General features: G+C 36.9%; 1 protein-coding gene across 1 annotated transcript; it reads right to left on the reverse strand.

Annotated features, from left to right (window-relative positions):
* Positions 1-7,013: 7,013 nt before the first annotated feature.
* Positions 7,014-21,625, reverse strand: NDC80 (NDC80 kinetochore complex component; the record flags this gene model as incomplete). Its single annotated transcript, XM_084306620.1, has 16 exons — positions 7,014-7,136; positions 7,490-7,592; positions 8,617-8,747; positions 10,026-10,118; positions 11,282-11,371; positions 11,640-11,792; positions 12,811-13,016; positions 13,301-13,445; positions 14,231-14,337; positions 15,209-15,302; positions 16,531-16,620; positions 17,433-17,535; positions 19,292-19,464; positions 19,598-19,721; positions 20,789-20,875; positions 21,525-21,625. 16 exons carry the CDS (start codon positions 21,623-21,625, stop codon positions 7,014-7,016), a joined length of 1,923 nt encoding a protein of 640 aa, XP_084162746.1.
* Positions 21,626-22,164: the final 539 nt, after the last annotated feature.

Below are 22,164 nucleotides of genomic sequence, written 5' to 3' on the forward strand. Positions count from 1 at the left end.
ACCTACTCACTGGAAGAAAACAGTTTAATTTGTGGAAAGACTTGGAGTGTGAGACAAATTATCATTGAGCATTAACATTTTAAGAATTTCTAAAAAATGCTGTTGCGGTTAGGTTAGCAAAGATTTTTTTCTAGACCATATTTGAAGAAGTCCTTCCAGCCAAACCCTTATAGGTCATAAAGACTGGGATCGAGTCCATCATACTCTCTGAGATGTGTAACAAATAGGAAAACTTCATACATACATTGTCACATACATGGTGCTTTTCATTTCAAGATGATACGGCTGCTACATGGGGTGGTGACACAGGAACCATTGCCCCTCCTTTGTTGCTTCGGACATCTTTCACCATGCAGTGATCCTGGAAGCATGTATGACATGGACAAGCTGAGAAGTGGGGCCACGTGAACCTCAGGAGGTTCAACAAGTGCAAGGTGCTGCACCTGGGTTGTGGCAATCCCAGACATGAGCACAGACCGGGAGAAGGACTCACACAGAGCAGCCCTGCAGAGAAGGACTTGGGGGCTCTGGTAGATGAAAGGCTCAACAAGAGCCAGCAGTGTGTGCTTGCAGCCCCAAAGGCCAACTGCATCGTAGGCTGCATCACCAGAGGGGTGGCCAGCAGGGGAGGGAGGTGATTGTACCCCTCTGCTCTGCCCTTGTGAGGCCCCACCTGGAGTGCTGTGTCCAGGTCTGGGGCCCCCAGCACAAGAGGGATGTGGGGCTGTTAGAGTGGGTCCAGAGGAGGGCCACAAGGATGGTCAGAGGGCTGTAGCACCTCTCTTATGAAGAAGGGCTGGGGGTGTTCAGCATGCAGAAGAGAAAGCTCTGGGAAGATGACATTACAGTCTTTCAGTCCTTAAGGGGGCTTGCAAAAAAGATGGAGAGCAACTTTTTACTTGAGCAGATAACGATAGGACAAAGGGGAATGGTTTAAAACTAAAGAGGGGAGATTTAGATTAGATGTTAGGAGGAAATTCTTCACTCAGAGGTTGGTGAGGCGCTGGCACAGGCTGCCCAGAGAAGCTGTGGATGCCCCATCCCTGGAGGTGCTCAAGGCGAGGCTGGATGGGGCTTTGGGCAGCCTGGTCTGGTGGGAGGTGTCCCTGCCTATGGCACAGGAGCTGGAACTGGGTGATCTTTGAGGTCCTTTCCAACCCAAGCCACTCTCTGATTCTATGACAGTTTTTGCTGTAGCCCACACAGAAGATAACCCAGCATTTAAAGAGCTTCTAGGAAGAGCACTTGCATGTTCCCCAAAGAACAGATGCTCTTGAAGGACCCTTCCAACCCAAGCCATTCTATGATGTTCAGCACCCGCAATAAAACACTGAAGAAAGGTCTTCTGAGTAGTCAGCCAGATACTGAAGGTTGATCTCTGCTGATTGCTGGAATGGATCCTCAGTGTTGCTGAATTACCGTTCTCTGACTCCTTGTTTATTCCTTTACCATCTTCTATCTTCTGAGTTGGTGTTTTTCTTCCTCAAAACCTACACTTGTCTGAAACAGTACAACCTCTGTGTGTAGTTTTCTCTTTCTTATCTTGTATGGCTTTCTTTGTGATTTTCTTATAGCTGATGGCCAAACCCTTAGAAGCGGGAGAGGACAGTAAATTGCTGTACACTATTAGTCAAACAGAGCTCTTTACCTTGGTGTCCTCTCTGCGCTTCAGATGTAATGTAGAGCTGCTCACTAGTTAAGATGCGCTGGATAATTAGAAATGGTAACTCTGGGTGCTGTTTTCTAGGCAGCATAGACACAAGTGAGAGCCTTTCCTTTCAGCTGGGTGCACCAGTAGTTGTGCGTGGCTCTCCTGGTGTCCAGTGTTCTCACAAGGGCTGTGCAAATCCTACTGATGCAAAGGCACTTGCTACTGTGAATCCTGGTATGAAAAGTGAAACAAAATTCAGTACATCATCTTGGTTATTTCAAAATATTCATACATCTCCCTTCTGCTTTGGAGTCTTATCACAAAGATGTTGCTGAGAACTTGTAGAGTGGAGGGACAAACAGGAGCAAGCATCCTGCAGGCAGACACGCAGTCCTGTCTCCTGCTTTAGGCAAACACCTGGACAGATAGGCCCTTGCTAATGGTTTGAGATTGCCAAAGGGCTGGGTCTTCAAAGGGGAGCAGAGCACAACAGCCCTGGCTTCTGCTGGATTTTATGTAGTGCCCAAAGGCCAGTACCTTGGATGGGCTGAAGCCTGTCCCTTTTGGTGGAGAAGTGGTGCTACTGTTTTTAAGTCATCTTGTTGCGTTTGCTGGCAGGCGCTGAACTTTTCCAAGGGTCAAAAATGTAAGGAAACCATTGCACACAAAGATTAACTTTTTCCATCTGCAACAAAGCAACCTCTGCAAATCCCCCAGTGAAGCAATAAACAACTTACTCCAGAGATGAGTTTTTGAACTGGCACAAAATACTGGACAGAAACAGATTTTCAGTGTCACAGATTATGCAAAATAATACTGTTTAGGGTGGGAGAAGATGATTAGTCTACAAATTCCAATGAATTTGCCAAAGAACAGCGTCGATGATGAGATCGTCCTTTCTTTTCCTAAGCCGATTTAAGAATCTCTTGCAGCAGAATTTTATGGAGATGGTTTCCATGTAGGTGACACAGGGTTTATCGTTCTTTTGTGCCAGCATACGAAGCTCTTAAAATAGGAAATGTTAACAAAACATCCAACCAGCAGGTTAGTCAGGTTTTCTCAGACATCAGATGCCAGCAGTAACTGCATTGTCCTGACATTACCATGGAATATCAAGCCATAACCTTGTGCATTTTCTCTAACTGCAGTTGTTGCCAGTGCCTGACCAGTGATGGATAACAAATGCCTTTTATTCCTTTAGCAAATTTGTAATGTGCAAAGCTGAAAAACAGAGCGCAGAGTGGCATAGGCATACTCTTCCGCCAGATCCTATTGTTGTACTGGTGGAAACTGACATCTACCAGGAACAAAAAAAGAAACAACATAAAATATCAGAGCAAGTTGTACAGAAGAAGCCTGCAAAATTATTTGGGTTTTCCTCAGACTGACTGAACAGTCTCTACTAGTCTCCTCATACAGTACTGAAGATATAGGTGCACTCGTCTCAGGTGTGACGTTGTCTTGGGCATCACTGGCATGCGAGGATGCTGAGGACTGCATGAGTCTTCTGCACTGCTGTTGCTTAAAAAGGAATGAATGCTATGAAAAACTTTCAAGAAGCACATAAAATGTAAAGCTCCGATAAAGATGTAATAGTTGTATGCGCTGGAGACCTTTCTATGAAAAAACCTCTCAGTGTATTTCTTCATAATGAAGCCACCCTTCCACAGCCAAAAATCTGGAGTAAGTACTGAGAGAAGAGGTTGATTCTCTGTTCCATACCATTGTCAAACGAGCAAGGAGTGACTCAGAAGGAGACATTGAGGTTTCCACTATTATAACAAAAGAGTGTGCCCCAGAGCAGGGTAAAAAGCTACTAAATTCTATGAAGTTTAGTCTGAGTCCTTTGTAGTGCTCAAAATATTTACGTATGAAACAATCTGGAGTAAACAGAAGTAGTCAGTACCATTGTTACTGTTGTCCACAGAAATCTCTATTCCTCTGCATAGTTACTTGACATGGACTCTGATTTTTTTTTGTTTTACAACACCACTGCAGGGAATTTATCTTGTTCTCAAAGGAATGCTTTCAGCTTTGGCCTTTCCTGCTCTTATCAGAAATAGAAAAAAATAGATATTTAACATTTAAATTCTATTGCACAAAGTGGAGCTGGGATGAGAATTCCCATTAAAGACTGAAATACAGAATATTACAATTATTAGGGATCCAACACAGACAAATATATTATCCAGCTTTGCATGGACAGCGCACTGCACCTAAGAAGGACCTGAGAAGTCTCATACATACAAGCCAAACAAATAGAGCAATTATTATTTTTTTTTAATTTTATTTAAGAATAAAAAATAAGAAAAGCACATACAATGCACTCAAGAAGCATTTCAAGCAACCACCCTGTCCTTGACAGTGATGTATCTTGATGACAAACTTGTAAAAATAGCACAGCTCAGGGAAGAAAGCAAAGCTATACACAAAGCTCTACCACATTTCTACAGTATCTATTTTTTAAAATTTCAATAACTATGTTAAAAAAAAAAAAAACACACAAAAAGTGGTCATGTAAGGGAAATAGTCCTTTAATGCTTGAGGTACCAAAAGGCTGGATGGGAAGACCAACACCAGAGGGATTTCTAGGTTCATAAATTGTCAAAGTAACTTCTGTTTTTTTTTTCACGTTTTTAAATTGCCTGTTTTTAAAAGGTTAAAACAAACTAGTTTGTATTCCTTTGCTTATGCAATTTATACGAAACTTCTTCATTGTCCTTGTCATGTTTCTATCCCTCCAGCAAGAATTCATCCTTCAAAGAAACATGTTTAAGAAATTTTATTGAGTTTGAAATTATATAAACTTAAGGCATATTAAGTATCTTTTGTACAGCTTACATTAGCAGTGAGAGAACTGTACCCATACAAAAGCCAAAAAAACCCCAAACTATTGATACTATTACAATATGCAGGTGCCAGTGGTACACTTTAAGACTTCAAATTCTGGTTTAAAAAAACTCAAGAGCAGTAATTATGTCCTAGTGTCTGTTGCATAAATCTGAAAGCCACATCCCAGAATATAAATTAAAAAATAACTGAAGTAACTGACCTAAAATATCCCACAGGGGCCTTATGTTCAAGAAACATTGAAGAGTTCCCTGCATTTTAAAGTGTGAAGACATATGAGACTAACATTGGTTGATGCCTACTATATTGTATCATGACACAAAAATCACCATAGTATTTTACAGAACCTAGGTCAAACCCTGAGCTAATTCTAAAGTCAATTCCGTTTGACATACAGACCAACAATACAGCCCAATAATGAAAACATGTTGCCAACACTACCTGTGTGGACTTCTTTACTTGGACTAATTTAACTTCAGAATATTAGCTTTGCAAGCACACGAAGAAAGGTCATTCTGACCTTGATTCCTTAACCCTTACCATTGGGTTACAAATTGGCCTTCAAAATTACATTTATTCAGTCAGCTGACTACTCCCTGTGGCAAAGAGGCTGCAGATACTAAGAAACAGGAACAATCAGTTACAGAAGCAGAGAAAAATCAGGAAGCCAGGAAAGAGTGCAATCCGTAAAGAAACACATTTTAAAAGAACATGATTGTTCTGTATTTCTAACAGTTTTGCTTAATTAGGAGAATATTTTTTAGATAAATATATTAGAAAGGTCACAGAAATAAGCTTCTAAAAAGAAAGAATTGAGATTTGAGGAAAAAGCAAGAGTCTGTAAAGGTAAGACAAAAGAGGAAAACAGAAGAAAGCAGAAGCATTACCTGCTTGTCAGAAAGCCTTTATAGCCATCTAATTAAAATTCCAGAATAGAACAAAAGATCAGGGATCTTGAAATTTAAATACTGCCATAATTAAAGTACCTAAAACAAAATACTAAGACCAGAGCCAGAAAATTCACATACTATGTTAATGAGGACAACTGAATTCCATGCAAAAGAATAGCCTAGAATTAAACAATTCAGCTTTTAACTTTCAGTCTGTGTTTGGAGGGTTTAACTTAAGCTTTGATGGGTATCTGAAAGATCTGTGTTTCACGTGAATACTTAGAATAGTCTAGAGAGTTAAGGAGCAACTTTATTTAGCTATGAGCCACCAGAAACTTCTGAATAGACTGCAGAGTTTTTGTTGTTGATTTGAATCAGTGATTTATCACTGAACTCTATTCAAAAACCTCAAACACTTCAATAGGGAATACCATCATAAATTACACCATGCAATACTTTTAAAAAAGAAAAAAACAACAAAAAAGAACACAGAAATATATAACAGAGCAGATAAGCAGATACTTCTGCTTTCTACATGGTGTTGAACAAGAAAAAAGTACATGCTCAAGAGATGGGGATACATTTTCTTCAATGCATTTGGACTGGACCTCCCCATACACTAACTTTACTGCTACTTTCCTGAGGAAGAAAAAAAATCCAGTATAGTCTGCCCTGCTGGTCTAGGCAATGAATGCAGACTTATTTTAGATTGTTTTCATGTATACAAGTCTAGGTACATCTTCAACTGATAAGCTAGATTGCTAGAATTCATGTTGCCCTACTTAGAGTTCTCTCTAATACTCATACTCAAGAAATACAGTAAGTTTTCATCTGGTGTTATAAGCACTCAGTTTTGTTTTCAAAATCTTTCATTCTCTAGATGATTTACAGGACTGCCATGTAACTACTATTGATCTTTCCAGAGAGGTTTTTGCTAAAAGAAAAATAATAAAAATCTTACATATGTAAGGGAGGATGTCTCTGAGCATTTGATAGATAACAGAACAGACAGGAGACCGGAAGACATTTACATTTGGTCTTGATGGTAAATTGGAGGCTTGAGGAAGGATGTGCACCATCATATGTGCACACTAAATACATACTTATACCAGCAAACGCGCAAACTATACTCCAAAAAGGAAAGCATGACTCTCTTCTCAGTTAGCGATCTTCCAAGTGTAGAAAAGCCACTAGTTATTTTATTTTTGTCACTATCCCCTGCATTTGTGCTGTCACTTGCAGTCTTATCTGTAAGTTCATTGCAGCTGGTTATTTTTAACAGGCTGACAGTACTCACCTTACTGAATGTTACAAGAAGAGCACATGTGATTTATTTACACAGGAAAAATGTGAAATTAAATTGTTCCATAGTTGCCCTGTTATAGACATTTGTAATTTTGTATAAATACATCATAAGGAGGAAGTATAAGCAAACTTCTTTTAATCGCAAATTGTTTTTTAATCCTTTACTGTATTTCTATTAATAAAGCAGAGGAGGTTTATGAACATTTCCTTAAACTTAAAAACAATTTAGTTGTTAAAAGGATGGTTGCTTCCTGCATTTAGGACACACCACAACGGCTTCAGAAGCACAAAATTTTCATCTTCACCTTTTTGGTGAGTTACACGCTTTCAGCCTTCTTTTTATAGCTGTCTAGAATTCCAGTCAAGATGGACAGTAGATCTTCAGACATGAATTCTTCGTAGTCTCTGTCAATCTTTGCATTCTGTTCATCAAGATATTTCTAGAAAAGTTACAGAAAGTTTATTAGATCTATTGTGGTCTCTATTGTACTGGTTCTGCTAAAGCATTCTGGGCAGTCATTACAGGGGTTAAGTGACTTCAGTTAAACGCTAATACAGAGGCATGGAACAGATGCAGATTCAACCTGACAAGATGTTACTAGCGAAATATAGTGAGCAGTTCTGATTACTTTTACCAATGTTTCGTCAATAAACTTACTAGAAACCATAGACTCAGTGCAGCGTAACTAACTGATACTTTACTGGATAGAGCAAGTTCTAATGTCCATGTGTTCAATTGCAGTTGCCGTTATCTCTAAAAAGATTTAATTTTGAATATTGAATTTCAGCTTACCTCTATAGATACTACATGAGTAGCAATCACTTCTAAAAGACGATTCAAATTATCGCCTGCTTTCCTGCTCTCTTCTGTTGTTGTTTGCATAACAATTTGATATCTGAAAAGTAAAGACATTCAGAAAATCGTGACTGTAATTCTAAAGTTCCTGACATCAACAAATTCTTTACCACGGTAGATATATCGTCATGCTTAGTCATAATTTTCCCTATTAGTATTAAGTCAGGTTAGATTTATTAACATGCAACCCAGGAGAAAAAGGACTGTGTTGTGCTAACCGGTAAGAAACAGAAGTACTGTAGAGCATCACAGAGCCAAAATAATCTTTACAGAATTTAGACTGTAAAATATAGTTGTATATATACAACTATATATATATATATATATATATATAGTTGTATATATAGTTGTATATATACAACTATATATATATAGTTGTATATATACAACTATATATATAGTTGTAGAGCTTGGGGAGATGGTTTAGTGGGGAATGTTGGCGTTGGGTCAGAGGTTGGACTCGATGATCTTGAGGTCTCTTCCAACCTAGAAAATTCTGTGATTCTGTGATATTGGTAAATATATTAGTGTAATATATTGGTAAACTAACTCTTATCTTTACTACAACCACGAGTCACAGAGGTTGGAAGCGACCTCTGGAGGTCGTTTTGTCCAATCTCCCTGCTCAAGCAGGACCATACAGGGTAGGTTGCCCAGTACCACATCCAGGCATCTTTTCAAGATGTTCAAGAAGGAGACTCCACAACCTGTCTGGGAAGCCTGTGCCAGTACTCTGCCACCCACACAGCACAGAGGTGCTGCCTGGTGTTCAGAGGGAGACTTGAGTTCCAGTTTGTGCCCATTGCCTCGTGCCCTGTCACTGGGCACCATTGAAAAGAACCTGGCTGCATCATATGGAAAAAGCACATGGAAATCAGGAGTGCTGATGAAAATATGCTTGCAAAAATAAGTGTCGAGAAGAAAGGTATTTTAACTGTGAATTTGTCAAACTAATATACCAAGATGGATATCCACTCAAAGAATTCTTCATTAGGACTTGAGAGAATGTCTTTATCCACTCCCCCACATAATCCACACAAATAACTAGAAGTCAAAGGCCTTACTGTCGTTGAATATCATGCAGTTCATTTGTGGCTTCACTGAGACCTTCATTGATACCACTTTCAAGTAGTTGTTTATGCTTCTCTAATAATTCCAGTTCATTTGCACATTTTCGCTCCTCTTCTTCTGCCTCCTGTAAGTATTAATAAAAAAAAATCACATATTTTAGGAAAAATTAGGATTTTTTTTCCACTGTATATTATTCATCCTGATAGTTGAATTAGGAATTCATGACACTTGGAACTTCACACTCAGAACTCAAAAAAACCCAAAAGCAATCACAAACCAAAAAAACAACCCAAGAACAACTCCCTCTCACCCCCTACTCAACCCTAATGTTTCAGGTATTTTCTGTATCTTCTGCCATTCAAAGCCAACTTAACCTTCCCCTTATTTTTCTAACAAAATTTCAACGTGTGTTGCTGCTGTCTTCCCTTCAAAAATCATTTCGAAAAGATATGTATTTTCTCCCTAAATAGCTTAGAAATAGAACTTGCAGACAACTGTTTTTAGGTTTTGACTACAAAAAAGACTTTTCCCTTTTGCCTCCAAAAGGTATGTAGGAAACATAAGTAATCATCTATCCAAGGAGACTGACACTTTTGACCATATATTAGTACAATCAAATGCACAAAACCAAACCCAATTCCCCCATCATTAAAACATTTAATTCTGGTAAATTACTGAAACATAATACTTCAAAAACACTAATACTGAAGTTTTATGGATAGTATATTAAAAATTACAAGAGAAATTACATGACTATGTTCTATTATAGCCATCCAGATGTTATTGAGTATTTTATGAGTTTGTCTTAAAAGAAAGGTGCATGTAGTGACATGGTTCAAAAGCTAAATTTCAGGAGTTTTTGAAAGCTATAAACTAAACCAATTGCTTCCACCCACCTAAGCAGCGTAACTGCTGGCGGGAAGAACAAATACAAAAAAAAATATTTTATCATTTAATATTTGGCTAAAAGAACATTAAGCATATGTTTTCTTCAATATTTAATGTGGTTACAGGTTTACTACAAACTATAAGCTTATTTGCTATATACAAAGCTTAAAAAAGGTAGATCCTATTAACTCTAAAGTGAGTTTAAAGCAAGTTTTGAGACATCTTAAGGTCAGGGGATGGACATAGCTGTTTTATTACTGGTTGTAGTAGCTTATGATTTATTTTGGCTTTGCCAAAGTATGCCATGATCTTAGGAGAAAGTGGAAACTAACTCTTCAGATAATCCCACATTAGTTCTGAAAAGAATAAGAGAACATTGTATCATCTGCAAGAGGTGTGGTCAGAAGTTCAAAACAAACAGGAAAGCAAAACAAAATCTTACATATAAATACAAGGATTAAGGATAAAAATATCATTAGTCATAAATTGTTATCAATATACAGAAAAGTTTTACCTTTAGCTTCTGATGGTAAAGATCATCCAGCTTTTCTGCTTCTTCTTTCAGTGCTTTCACACTACTTTTCTTTTCCACTACCATTGCATTCATCTAGAATGAAAATGCAACTAAGAAAATATAATGCAAAATGAATTCCTACCTATATCTCTATGCTGTTGTAGACAACACATTAGCCATGAAAACACTGTTAAATTAGGTCTGGTCAAAACAGAAATAACTTTCATGATAGCAGGCTGTATGGTGTTTTGTTTTGGATAAATGGCTAAAGTGGCATTGGTAACACTGATGTATTTGATATTGCTCAGCACCACTTGCGCAACTTGGCTATTGCCAAGGGTCAACCCACACCCCAAGTGCTAATGCAAAGAACTGTAAGTGACATTTGGTATCTATACAATCATATCTTTTGCCACAGAATACTAATTTCACAGAGAGAGGGGGATGAAAAAATAAACACACTATCTTTGGTGCATACAATGCTAATAAAAGTTTATTTGCATTACATCTGAAAATATGTTGGGCTAGAAATGAAAGTTCTTCTAGAAGAGTAGGTTTTGAATACATAGCTGCAAGTTTTCAATGTCAGCTATGTATGGTTTAGAAAAATACTAATATACTTTTAATACTTCAGTTGATTTCAACAAAACCTTACTGACTCTGAGCAAAAAAAAAGAAAAGTAAATAAAATTGGGGCTTCATATGTTCTGAAAGAGTAACCCATAATCTTGAACATTAACAAAGGTTTTTGGAAATCTCTATACAATGTTTAGCAAATATTTAATGATCTAATTTTTGTGCTAGTAACAGGGGGTTTTGTTTGGTTTGCTTGGCATTGTCAAACAATTGGTGCATGAAGTTTTTCATGTGACAGCACACTAGATGACCAGAAATTATCCTCCTTCCAATCCATACTGAATCCAGTATTGCTAAAAATCTTCCTATTTACAACATGCCAGTGATAAGCCACACAATAGAATAGAATTGATACTTTACTAAGAACAGCTCTTTCAAAATTTTTATGATCAAATGTGTAGCTGCATTACTTTCAGCATAGGGAGCGCAACTATTTCAACCAACATAGGGAGACCCTAATTCTCATAAAAGCTTTCAATAACAAAAAACAATTAACATAGCTAAAGCAGTTTTCTCACAGCTTCCCAAAAATCACACAGTTCACCCATGCAAGAGGTCAAAAGGGACCAGCAGACAACATTATGGTATCTTGGTACTACTTTTCATTAATCAATATATACCTGTACCAAAGCATCCTCCAAACTCATTTTCTTATCAGTAGCTTTCTTAATTTCTTCTTCAGTCTGTCTTATGATCTTCAGAAGGGGAGCCTGTAATACACACACAAGAAAATCTAGCTAATGCAATTTGCTAGTTTAAACTAAGTTATTTCTTTCTCCAGTTTTTAAACTTAGGCTGCTGTACCCTCCAATACTAAATTTTCTTCCTATACCAGAAGGTAGCTATGACAATTCATCACAGAAGCTTTTCACTGCAATTTCATGGGGAGTTTAAGAGAGACTTTCCCTACTTTTCCAAAGAAACACTAGCATTTCCTCGTGAGCGGTAACAGAGGTATTCAGTGTTGCCTCTACTTACCTTAATCTGAGTTCTATAAGTGTCTAGGCAACTTGATCCTGCCTCAGGATTAAAGTGAATCTTGAAGTCATGGCCTTCGGAATTCTCAGCACTTCTTGGAATTAATTTCAGCTTTCGAGCCAGTTTATGATACTCTGCCAGCTGTGTTTCAATCTGTTCAGAAGTGAAAAGTGAAAAAATCATAGAAGAAAGACAAATAGAAAAGCTTTGCAAAAAGTATTTGCATGGTATTTTAAACAGGTTTCTAAGTTGCTCTACACTAATAGAATTCCAAGGCATGCCACAGTACAAAAGAGCTGTATGTATTAGCATTCCAGCAGTTCACACTCTTTGGAGTAAGAGCTGCTTTAGGATTCTTTCTGAACTTATCCTACAAGATTTCTCAGTGTGTATGGGCAAGACTGTATGGTTTCACCTATGGTTTTCCCTACTTCCGTATTTTTTCTGCTTCAACCTTTTGAGGATTAGTTGATAGGAAAGGAGAAAAGTGCTTAGAAATAATACAAATTGCTAAACCAATTATCAGTCATCATGTTGATATGCTTTCTCTCGTTGGTTTTGCCAGGATGTTACATAGCCATATAACCTAACATACTTTAACTTCAGCGTATCTACAGACAAGGTTATTAAATGCTTACATTTCTGATTTTCTGCCATTTATATCAAGTGTTAAGTAACACAAGTATTTTTTCCAGTTTTATGTGTTTCATAGTTGTACAATATGAGGAGTTTAATACCAAGTGCTTGAGAAAGCACAACCTGCCAAATGCAAAAGATATTTGAAACAAATGTGGGTTTTATTTTATCTTATTTTTCTACGTAGCGAAGCAGCAGTTTTAAACTCTCGCCACTTACAGGGCTGCCTCTCTTCATTCTGGGTAAAAGGGAATAAATTCAGCCCTTAAAGTCCTTCTATTAGAATTTCCACATAAGGTGCCAGTCTGTCCGTAGACACACGCAGATACTGATTCAAAGCACTAGTTTTGCAGTCCTTGTTGTGAAGTCTTAACAGAATCTATTTCAGGCTAATGTTACCAAAGCTCTTCAGTTAAGACATATCTATTCTGTTCTAAAATCATTTAGCAAAGTTAGCAATAGCTCAAGTCCCAGGCTTAAGCTCACATCATGAATACTGATAGTCATCTCCCATTACGGCAGGGGTTTCACATACCGCCTCTTTACTTCTAGCATATTTTAGCTCTTCATTCCACAGTTGATGTTGTTCTTCTTCCAGCTCCTTAGTCAGCTTGTTAATGGTTTGCTGTAACTCATTTCTCTCATGATTTATTCTCTCGATATCCGCAACTGAGTACTTCTGGTTATCAAAGATGTGCTGGAGCCGGGCATTCTCCTGCTTCATTGCTTCTACTTCCATTTCTAAGTTCATAAACCATTTGTTTACATCAGTGTAAAAATATTAGACTATATAGTTAAGCCTTATCCCTGTATTTTTATGAGTAAATACTACCTGTATTTCATTTCTCTAGCTTGCCAACAACCGTAAGCCCAAATTCTCTTTAATTAACAATAAATTTTGCAAAGTTTATTTGTAGCATTGGCATACACAATAAATATCACACTCTTGCCTGAAGCTGTTTTGAAACTATTTTTTTAAACTTATTTGTTGCTTCACTAATCATTTATGACCACAGTCAACTTACCTGCTGCCTCAACTTCCTCATTAACACCTTTCATTTTCTGATCAAGGATGTTTGTATGAGATTCCAGATTAGCCAGATAAGCCTGGTATTTCTGAACATCTGCTTGAAAAGAAGATCTCAGCTTTCGTAGTGATACTAACCGGTCCTAGTAAAAACAGATGGAAAGAACAAAGACTAAAATTAGCCTAAAATAATCATCTTACTTTCCAGTCAAGATGGTAGAACAATTACAATCAATTTTAATAGTATGAAATTGAAGAACTTTTATTATTATTTTTTTTATTTGTGACAGCTGACTCAAGTTACAGTCTTATAGACTATATAAGAATAATAGCAAGAGAGGCTGAAAAGCCTAAGTACCTTAAATCTTTTATTTCAGCATTTAAAGCTTTGATTTGCATTAGGCACTAAAAATTGCATTAGGCATTAAGAAAGTCGCATAAAGAAAGTTCTTACTGCAGGAAATTCACAACTTAGGTATAAAATAATACACAAAAGGCAGATAAAAGGGCAAGGAAAGTGGGAAGACATGTAAATTTTGCACAGCAGACAGGAAGACAGGAGTCTGTTTGCCAGCTGCACAGCTGCTAAACTATTTTTAGTCTCAGGATGTATTAAGACCAGAAGCCACTTTTTCTAACAAAGTATTTCCCCTAGAATATATTTTTACTAATTGCTACCGCTGAATCTTGTGCTTTCATCCACTAAAGTTCTCATACCAACATTTTTGGCAAAGACACTAGATTCTGTTCTACTAGAATAGTATAGAATACATAATAACCAAGTCTAATTGGTATCTTATAAAGCATTGAAAATAATTTTCCATTTTTATGATGTATAACCAGACTCTTTCTACAGAATAATGACAAAAAGGTTCAGTAATTGAAAAGTCAAGCCCCCCACGTACACAAGGACAGACAGTTTACTAACCGGCTCACTTTCTCTTTCTTTTTCTAGTCTTGCAATTTCTTCATGAAGTCTTTTGTTTTCTGCTGCTAAGCCTTCTATCTGGAATTCATCTATATTAAATAAATCCTCTGCAGTGGGGTGAGAAGAAAGTGGGGTTATAAATTAGTCTCACTGAATATCACCATCTATTCAGAATATCTGAGCAATTGTCTTTGCCTCAGCACAGTGAATATGTTACCTGAACAACTATTTTAAATAGAAAAATAAGAAAAACTATAAAAAAGATTTTACTACAAACAGGCAACAGAACAAGCCAAACAGTTTTTTGCGCTTATAAGATTACAAATCACTCCTGGGATGTCAGTTTCCAAACTCCCATAAAACCCACGTGATAGGACAGTGGTGGTTAGACAAGTTTCCTCTGTTCCAGTTTTACAAGTTAAGCATATTTGTATACTCCTTTCTCATCCACGTGCTTCCTTGCATCTTGAGACTTCCTTTACTCCCCTCAGTCTTTGCCAAAAAATGACTTGATTAATTTTTCCTACTGATATGTTACCAGATATCATACATGAATCATATATGGGAATCTTTGCAACAGTTTAGAACTCATTGTTTTCAGAGCTTTTAGAAGAAGCTGAACTTTCTTTCTCATCAAATGTGCAGTCTATGGCTTTTTCTTTAAATAAAAATTCTGTCAGATAGAAACCAGAGTATTTGCACAGATGGGATTTGCATCTGAGGAACAGCATATGGCTTTTCTATTAGAAAGCCATTGAAAACATTAGGGTTACATGTGTACATCTGAGAGCAGAACACATCCTGTATATCTTTACTGATAACAACGCATGAAAAGAAGAAAATCAAGGCGGTGCAACTGAGGTACTTGGGAATTCTACATTCCTTCACATCAGATCATTTTTACTTGTAAACTAAGCAAAGCTCACGTTAGGAGAAAAACAACAAAATAAAATACTTTATTAAAACATGAAAACTTACTTAATTTTGACTGCACTTCTGCATCCAATTCTTCAAACGTATCTCCTCCTTTCATGAAGTGATCATAACACTTCACAACGTACTCCATGAAAAGCTGAGAACAATTTTAAAAGTTTTCATGAAGATTCAAAGGATTGTAAAATAGCTAGGTAGTCTCAATCTATTCGACTAGTGGAATTAAACAGCTGATGATAAAAATATCTTCCAATGGTTGACTGCACTTCTTTCTGTAGAAAAATACCTTTTTTCCCCCTTTAATCATAAAATCGTAAGACTACATCTAGACAGAAGGTATTTGGAAACACTTCACACATTTCTCAGGGATACTTAACAAGAGTAGTAGGTAAGTAATTCATGATCTTGGAGTATATCATTCTCTGAAGCTAGGTAATAGAAACTGTAGCTCTGTTTAACGCACCTTGTAGGTAAATATACTTTATAAAGTATACTTTATACTTTATAAATTATACTTTAGATGTGCAGATGGTAGAGAATTACTCCTAGAATTAGAGGAAGGTTACCCAACAATAATTTGCTGGAGACTTTCTTTCAGCAACTATACTGGTACTCTAAATTTTGTTTTAATATGTGTTTTATGTGCATATGTATGAGTGCATAAATGCATTCAGTTTAACAGCATTTTTCCATGTCTACTGTCAGGTTTGTAACCTTGATCCAAAATCCCAAATTCTGACCCCCCCCCTTCTTTCAATTTTCTTAATTAAATCTGACACATCATAACATCCCTTTCCAAAACTTCAGCTGTGAGTTGACAGAGTTAAAACTGAATAGTACCAGTAAAATGTGATAAAACAAAGCTTGCAAGCTGCTGGATTTAAGTGCCTGAGTTACATTGCCACTTATTTTGTAGCTAAACATTACTACAAGTTTTTAAACGGTAATCTGAATAGATATCAACAGGAGCCACATTTACAGTTAAGTAACTATCCTCACACCATACTGCTGTTAACCACAGAAGACCTGAGTGCTAAAGAGAGATATACCTGAGATCCAATTAAGACAACAAACAGCATATTGACTCCCTTTCTCCACAAGGGAAACAGATTCATAGCAACTCAGCATAAGACATTTCAGTTTAATACCCAGTCTTGACTGGCCAGGATGCCTGCTCAGGAAGCAAGTTGAACAGGCTTTTTATATAATGCTATTACACTTCCTAGAGAGCTCTGAATATAAAATGGAAAAGAACATACAAATACAGTTCAGTTCAGACTATTCTATCATACTTGAATTGTTGTGTTACAGCATATGGCAAAATTCAGTTGAACAATTCTGCTAATCATTTACATTTTTCACAGTACCTTGTTATGTACAATTCCGTCATCTGTCTCTCCTCCCCAGTTCTGTCCATCATCAAATGACGATGAATTTTCCCTCATGGCAGAATATAACTGAAAGGCACATGTTGAGATACAAAGAATTTTGAATATCTCCATTAGTTGTCATATTAGGTTTATATTCATAAAAGTCATAGTAACATCAGCTTAGGATTTCAGCAAGCAATGTGTAAGGGTGCTGCCAATCACACCAGAGTAACATGCCCTATGTTTTGTTAGCTGAAAGCACCAGTGAAAAGGCATTAACTGGACTATCAACACTGCCAAATTGCCTTGGTAAGCTAAATGTATACTTTCAGCAAATAATTGATGGGATTTTCAAGTGTATACAATTTAGCAGTGTTGAAACTCTGTCAAAGACTCCAAACTTGGTTCAGACCTGAGCTGGAAACAACAGTGCATTGCCACTATTAAAAAACATAAGCATACAAGAACACTCTGTGCAAACAATCACATGACACTGGAATAATTGCTATTGAAAATTCCATCCTTAAACTTCAAATTTAGCAGAAGATGGTAGCTATCATATTAAGTTCAGCACAAAAGACGCTTGATTATACTTATAAACTTATCACATTTCTATATATGTAAATATATAGAAATGTAAAAAGCTATTTTTCCTCACACAAATATATCCAGTGCACAAAGTCACAAAAACAAAATTTTAAATCATAATATTATATTAAAAACTTCAGTTTCTTCAGTTTACTAAAAATAAGGACTGAATGGCAAGTAAGAATACCTATTTTTTTTTTTCACATATATAAAAAAAAGAAAGTTTTTAGAACACCATTAAGACATCAGGATTGAAACCAACATTCCAGCCTGAAAAGTGGAAATATTTTGCTTAAGAACTCAGGTGCTACCTTGACACAGTCGGTTAACCAAACCAAAGCTATCATGATCTGAGGCCATGTGTGTGGAGCTCCCACTGTGTACATGGAGCTCTTTGACAAAGCAAAAGGGTACCTACAGGGGAAAAAAAAAAACATTTTTAATAGCTGTTGAAAACAAGTAACTAAAACCAGCACGTTTCTACATTTAGATCAAGCCACACAAGGAAGAACAAACTCAATTGTACTTTATACTGTACATCAAGAGGTCTTATATCACAGTATGTTATTCCATTATCATGGGTTTCTCATTCTGTAATGGAATTAAATGCTTTTTCTTTTTCATAGGCAGAGAAAAGGAACAATTAGGGCCTCATACAAAGAAGCGTGCACTATTAGCTTCTTAGTCTTTTCCTACAGAGTTTACTATGTTGCCTTGGGTCTTGGTAGCAAGTGCCTTAGATCAGATTGTGTTTCTCAAAGACCTCGAAATGGAAGACAACAAGCACAAAAGAGGGAATAATAGTTTGGTGGATGCTTAGTCCACTGGATGTTCAAGCCTGGAGTTCCTAGCACATGAGAACAAGAACTGAGATGCATGAGTCCTATTCTTATAAAGCAAGATCCTTACCTCTTGGGTCAAATGCACTTTGAAAACAGAAGAGCACCTGACAATGAGCTTTGGGCCACACAATAACAGAAAAAACAATTTCAGGACGGCTTAATATCAAAGTATGAATATTACCCATAAATACGGGACACACAAAGGCAATACTACTAACTACAGGCATCCTCTCAAAGTCTTCTGTTCATTGATTTGTAGAAGTACCAATGTCATTCCATCTTTCAACCAACATCATGAATCAAGGATTCTGATGCAAGTCATTGTAAGGGCATAGGACAAGAAGCCACTGATATAGTGACAGTTCCAAATAAATGCTCGTGAACCTCTCAACTTGAAGACCTTTTAAAAATGAATTATTTACATCAATTTTCTAGCTCTCAAAAGACTTTTTAAAGTGAGTTTTCATAATAACTTTTAATCAGGGATTATGCTCCTGGTGCAGCAGAATAAGGCCTCTTGAGAGCACTTCCTTTTCAATATTTCAGCTAGGGCAGCAATTTCATATGTTACAGATTAAAACAAAGCTTTATTAAAATACTGAGAAGTAAACAGAACAGACATGAATACACCTACGGAATCCTGGCACACCATCATGGATTCAAGTCTACAGAAGCTGAAAGCAGTTGACTTTTCTGAGACTGAAAATTAAACATTAACTATGTGCAGTGGATTTTTCTTCTTGGAAAGTGTTGGTGCATTCATGATACCAAACACTTACTGTATCAAATCATATTCAAAATAAAATACCCAGCTATTTGGTGGTGTTTTAACCTCAGCAGCATTTTTATTAATTCTGTCCCCTGCTTGAAATGCACAATGAAAGAACTTACAGGAAAAAATGACTTAACTAAATGAAAAGGAGCCAACAATCTGAAATTGTTTTCAGTGCTTGGATTTGATCAGAATGTGTCTGAAAAGTCTGTCATAAGCTACCAATTAAGACGAAGCCTGCAGTTTTCATTCAAGAAAGTGGTCTTTCAAAATCCAATACTAATAAAGGTCATGAATTACATTTTAATTTACAAAGCAAGCTTCCAAGAGCAGAAGTAGCTTTGCAACTTCAAATAGAAAATGTACAATCTTGAAACGAGTGAGTAAACTTAGAGCTATACAAAAAAAGTGAAGCAAAATAATCACAACATTGTAGTTTCATAGTTGAATCTGAATAAAGAAGCCTATCCATTCTTTACAGGTGTAGTTCAGAATCCTTGGGATTAACTTCTAGCATTGCCATATCTGTTTAGCACAGTAACAATAAGAATCTTACCCAAGCTCTTTAAAAACTCTAGGAATTTCCTCTTCAAATTTCGAGTCAGGCAGCTCATAAGAAGGGCAGAGAAATCCATAGATAAAAGTGAAGATTTTTAAGAAGTCCTTTGCAGATGGAGACTGTAGGGTTTTCATGGAGATGTTATGAGCATAACCATTGTCAACAAGAAACTGAGAAAAAAGATATGTAAAGTAACATATTAGTCAAAAATAAAATCTGAAGTCAAAACCATGAAAACAATATATCTTTATTAGTTATTTTTTATGCCTAATAACAAATTTTTAAAATAATTAAACAAGTTACCTCACAAAGCTGTTTGATAGATTGTTGGATGAATGCCTTGTCATTAACTGGCCTGGGATCCTTGATCTTTTCTGTTCCAAACACACCATACTGACTGTTGCGTGAACCTCCAGCCCCACTAGTCCTAAGAACAAAAAAATATTTACACTTCTTGTGACAATAAACAGAAACAGTTCTTCAGTAAGTCATTACTATATATACATATTTTAATGTTTCTTTTACATTTGTTGTACAAAGGAATACAACTAAGATGACAAAACATCAACCTGGAAGCCACGCTGCCCACATACAGAAGGATTACTACTTCCTAGATTAATATTTTCTTCAGTTTATTAAACAGAAGTGTTTTACAAAGCAGAAAAATAAACTAGAAGGTGAAGAAACAAAATGTAGGTGGCTGAAAATAAAAACTAAAATATTCAAGGAGTATTTAAAAGGTTCCCTGGAACAGTGGGATCCAGTGAAAGGGAATACTCATTGACATCAGAACACAGAAAGCCATGAACTAAGATGAAAGGCGATAGGATTTTGGAAGGTTTGTCTCTCAGAGTAAAGAAACTAAGACTGATATGATTCTCATTTTGCAAGATGAGTACCTCACTTAATCTTGGCTTAGCATTTTTGTTTTTTTTTTTTAAATCCTTCTGCAGAAGACATTGTTTTCCTGAACTGAAGAGACAGAATAAAGCTAGATAGTCAGAATGCTACTGTAAGACTGATCAGAGTGGGCTGCCCAGGGAAGTGGTTGAGTCACCATCCTTGGAGGTCTTTAAAACCATGTTTAGATGTAGAGTTTAGTGATATGGTTTAGTGGCAGACTTGTTAGTGTTAGGTCAGAGGTTGGACTAGGTGATCTTGGAGGTCTTTTCCAACCTATATGATTCTGTGAACCAAAATCTGCTAATAAAAACATGTCCCAGGGCTGCTTTGAGGTAGATTGTTCTTCCTTAAACAGGCTAATGTCTCGAGCAGCTTTTAAGTTCTGGATTGCATACTTCTCCCCTCAAAATACCAAGAGAAAGAAGAAATTTCAAATCAGTTCCTCCTCCACAATATTGTTATTTAGTGATCAGAGTGCAGAAAGGTCTCAGATCCACTATTGCCTGTAGTGAAAATCTGACAAGGAAGAAAAGATGCCGAGGGATTGTTATTGTTTTAATTTACAGCACAAAGAACTAAAGCTGTCAATACCTCTTCCCAAAAAAGCTAACTTTTCTTTCCGAAGCTCCAGACATCGGTTTGCTCATGCTTAGCTTCCCAAACGTTCCTCTGTCTTTCCTGAGGGATAAGGAGAAGAATCAAAGTGACTATTTCTACCATTTCATCTTTTGCTCACACAAAACTGCAAGTACATTCATTTAAGTCTAAGGACACTCATCGTGTAGCAGTGCCTTAGAAACATCAACTGATTTTAATGCATTATTTGTCCGTTATTAAAGCTACTTTTGCAAGAAGTTTATAAGCACACATTTTATACATACACCCAAGCACCTTCTAACAAGTATGCAAGGAAAAGCATTATAACATGAAACATACCACAGACATACAGGTAGATCAAAGTTTTATCTTAAGTTATATGCTGACCATACCACATATGCACATATGACACTAGTTCTATGTCTGTAGATCTTTAAAACAAAGAAAACAAAACCCCAACCAAAGATAAAACAAAACAAAACAAGAAAAGTGTTTTTCAGAACTAGAGAGTTTTAAACTCATAATCACTCCAGCAGTAGGAGGCATATGTATGGAGTTAAGCAAGAGGTTTTTTGAACAACCAGAGTACTTCTGCAGATATCCTTGGCTGCAGGTAGCTTTCTTCTCCCTGCTTCAATCTTCCAGTGTCTACTCACACACTCAAACAGCAGCAAATCTTCAGGGACTTAGGCTTCACATACACATTCTTAGCAACATGATCAACACTTACATCTGAGGTGTTTGAAGACCCATCTTGTTGTTGTCCTGCACTCTCAGTACCATCGTAGATTGCCGACTACTACTCCCCGCAATACTTGAGCTCCGTCTCATTGTGAATGAGCTGTAAATCACAATCTGTCAGTAGTGGAGAGTCTCGGCTCTGAGAATACTTGCGTTTTTGCAGACACCACAATGACTTTTTAAGGGGGTCAGAATATGCAAGTGGAACTGTATGTTGGACCAACAAACTTGCAACAGGAAAACCATTTCTAGACACATTAGCTTCTTTTAAAAATACAGTTAAAGAATTAAAAGCAGCGAGGCACACCTGATGCCACGTAGCAGCAGCCACAGCCTTTTATGATTATTTTAGCGACAAAACCCGCTATTTTGTTCCAAACCCGCTATTTTGCCTTTATTTATATCTGGCCATTTTCAGCTGCAAGCTCCAAAAGCAGAAGAGCTGCACAAGTTCCTCAGTGCAGTCAGCTAGAAGGAAAGCTGCAGCAGCGTCCTGCAAATGATCTGTCGGAGAGTGCAGTAACTGGAAAGGCCACGCAATGTTACAGGTCTTCAGGCTACATATGTAAGATTGATAAAGGTCAAACTGGAAGCCCTGAACTGTCTCCACAGGGGTGTTAGATGGAAAA

The sequence above is a fragment of the Netta rufina genome (genome assembly GCF_964035555.1).
Source record: "Netta rufina genome assembly, chromosome: 2".
Taxonomy (NCBI): Eukaryota; Metazoa; Chordata; class Aves; order Anseriformes; family Anatidae; genus Netta; species Netta rufina.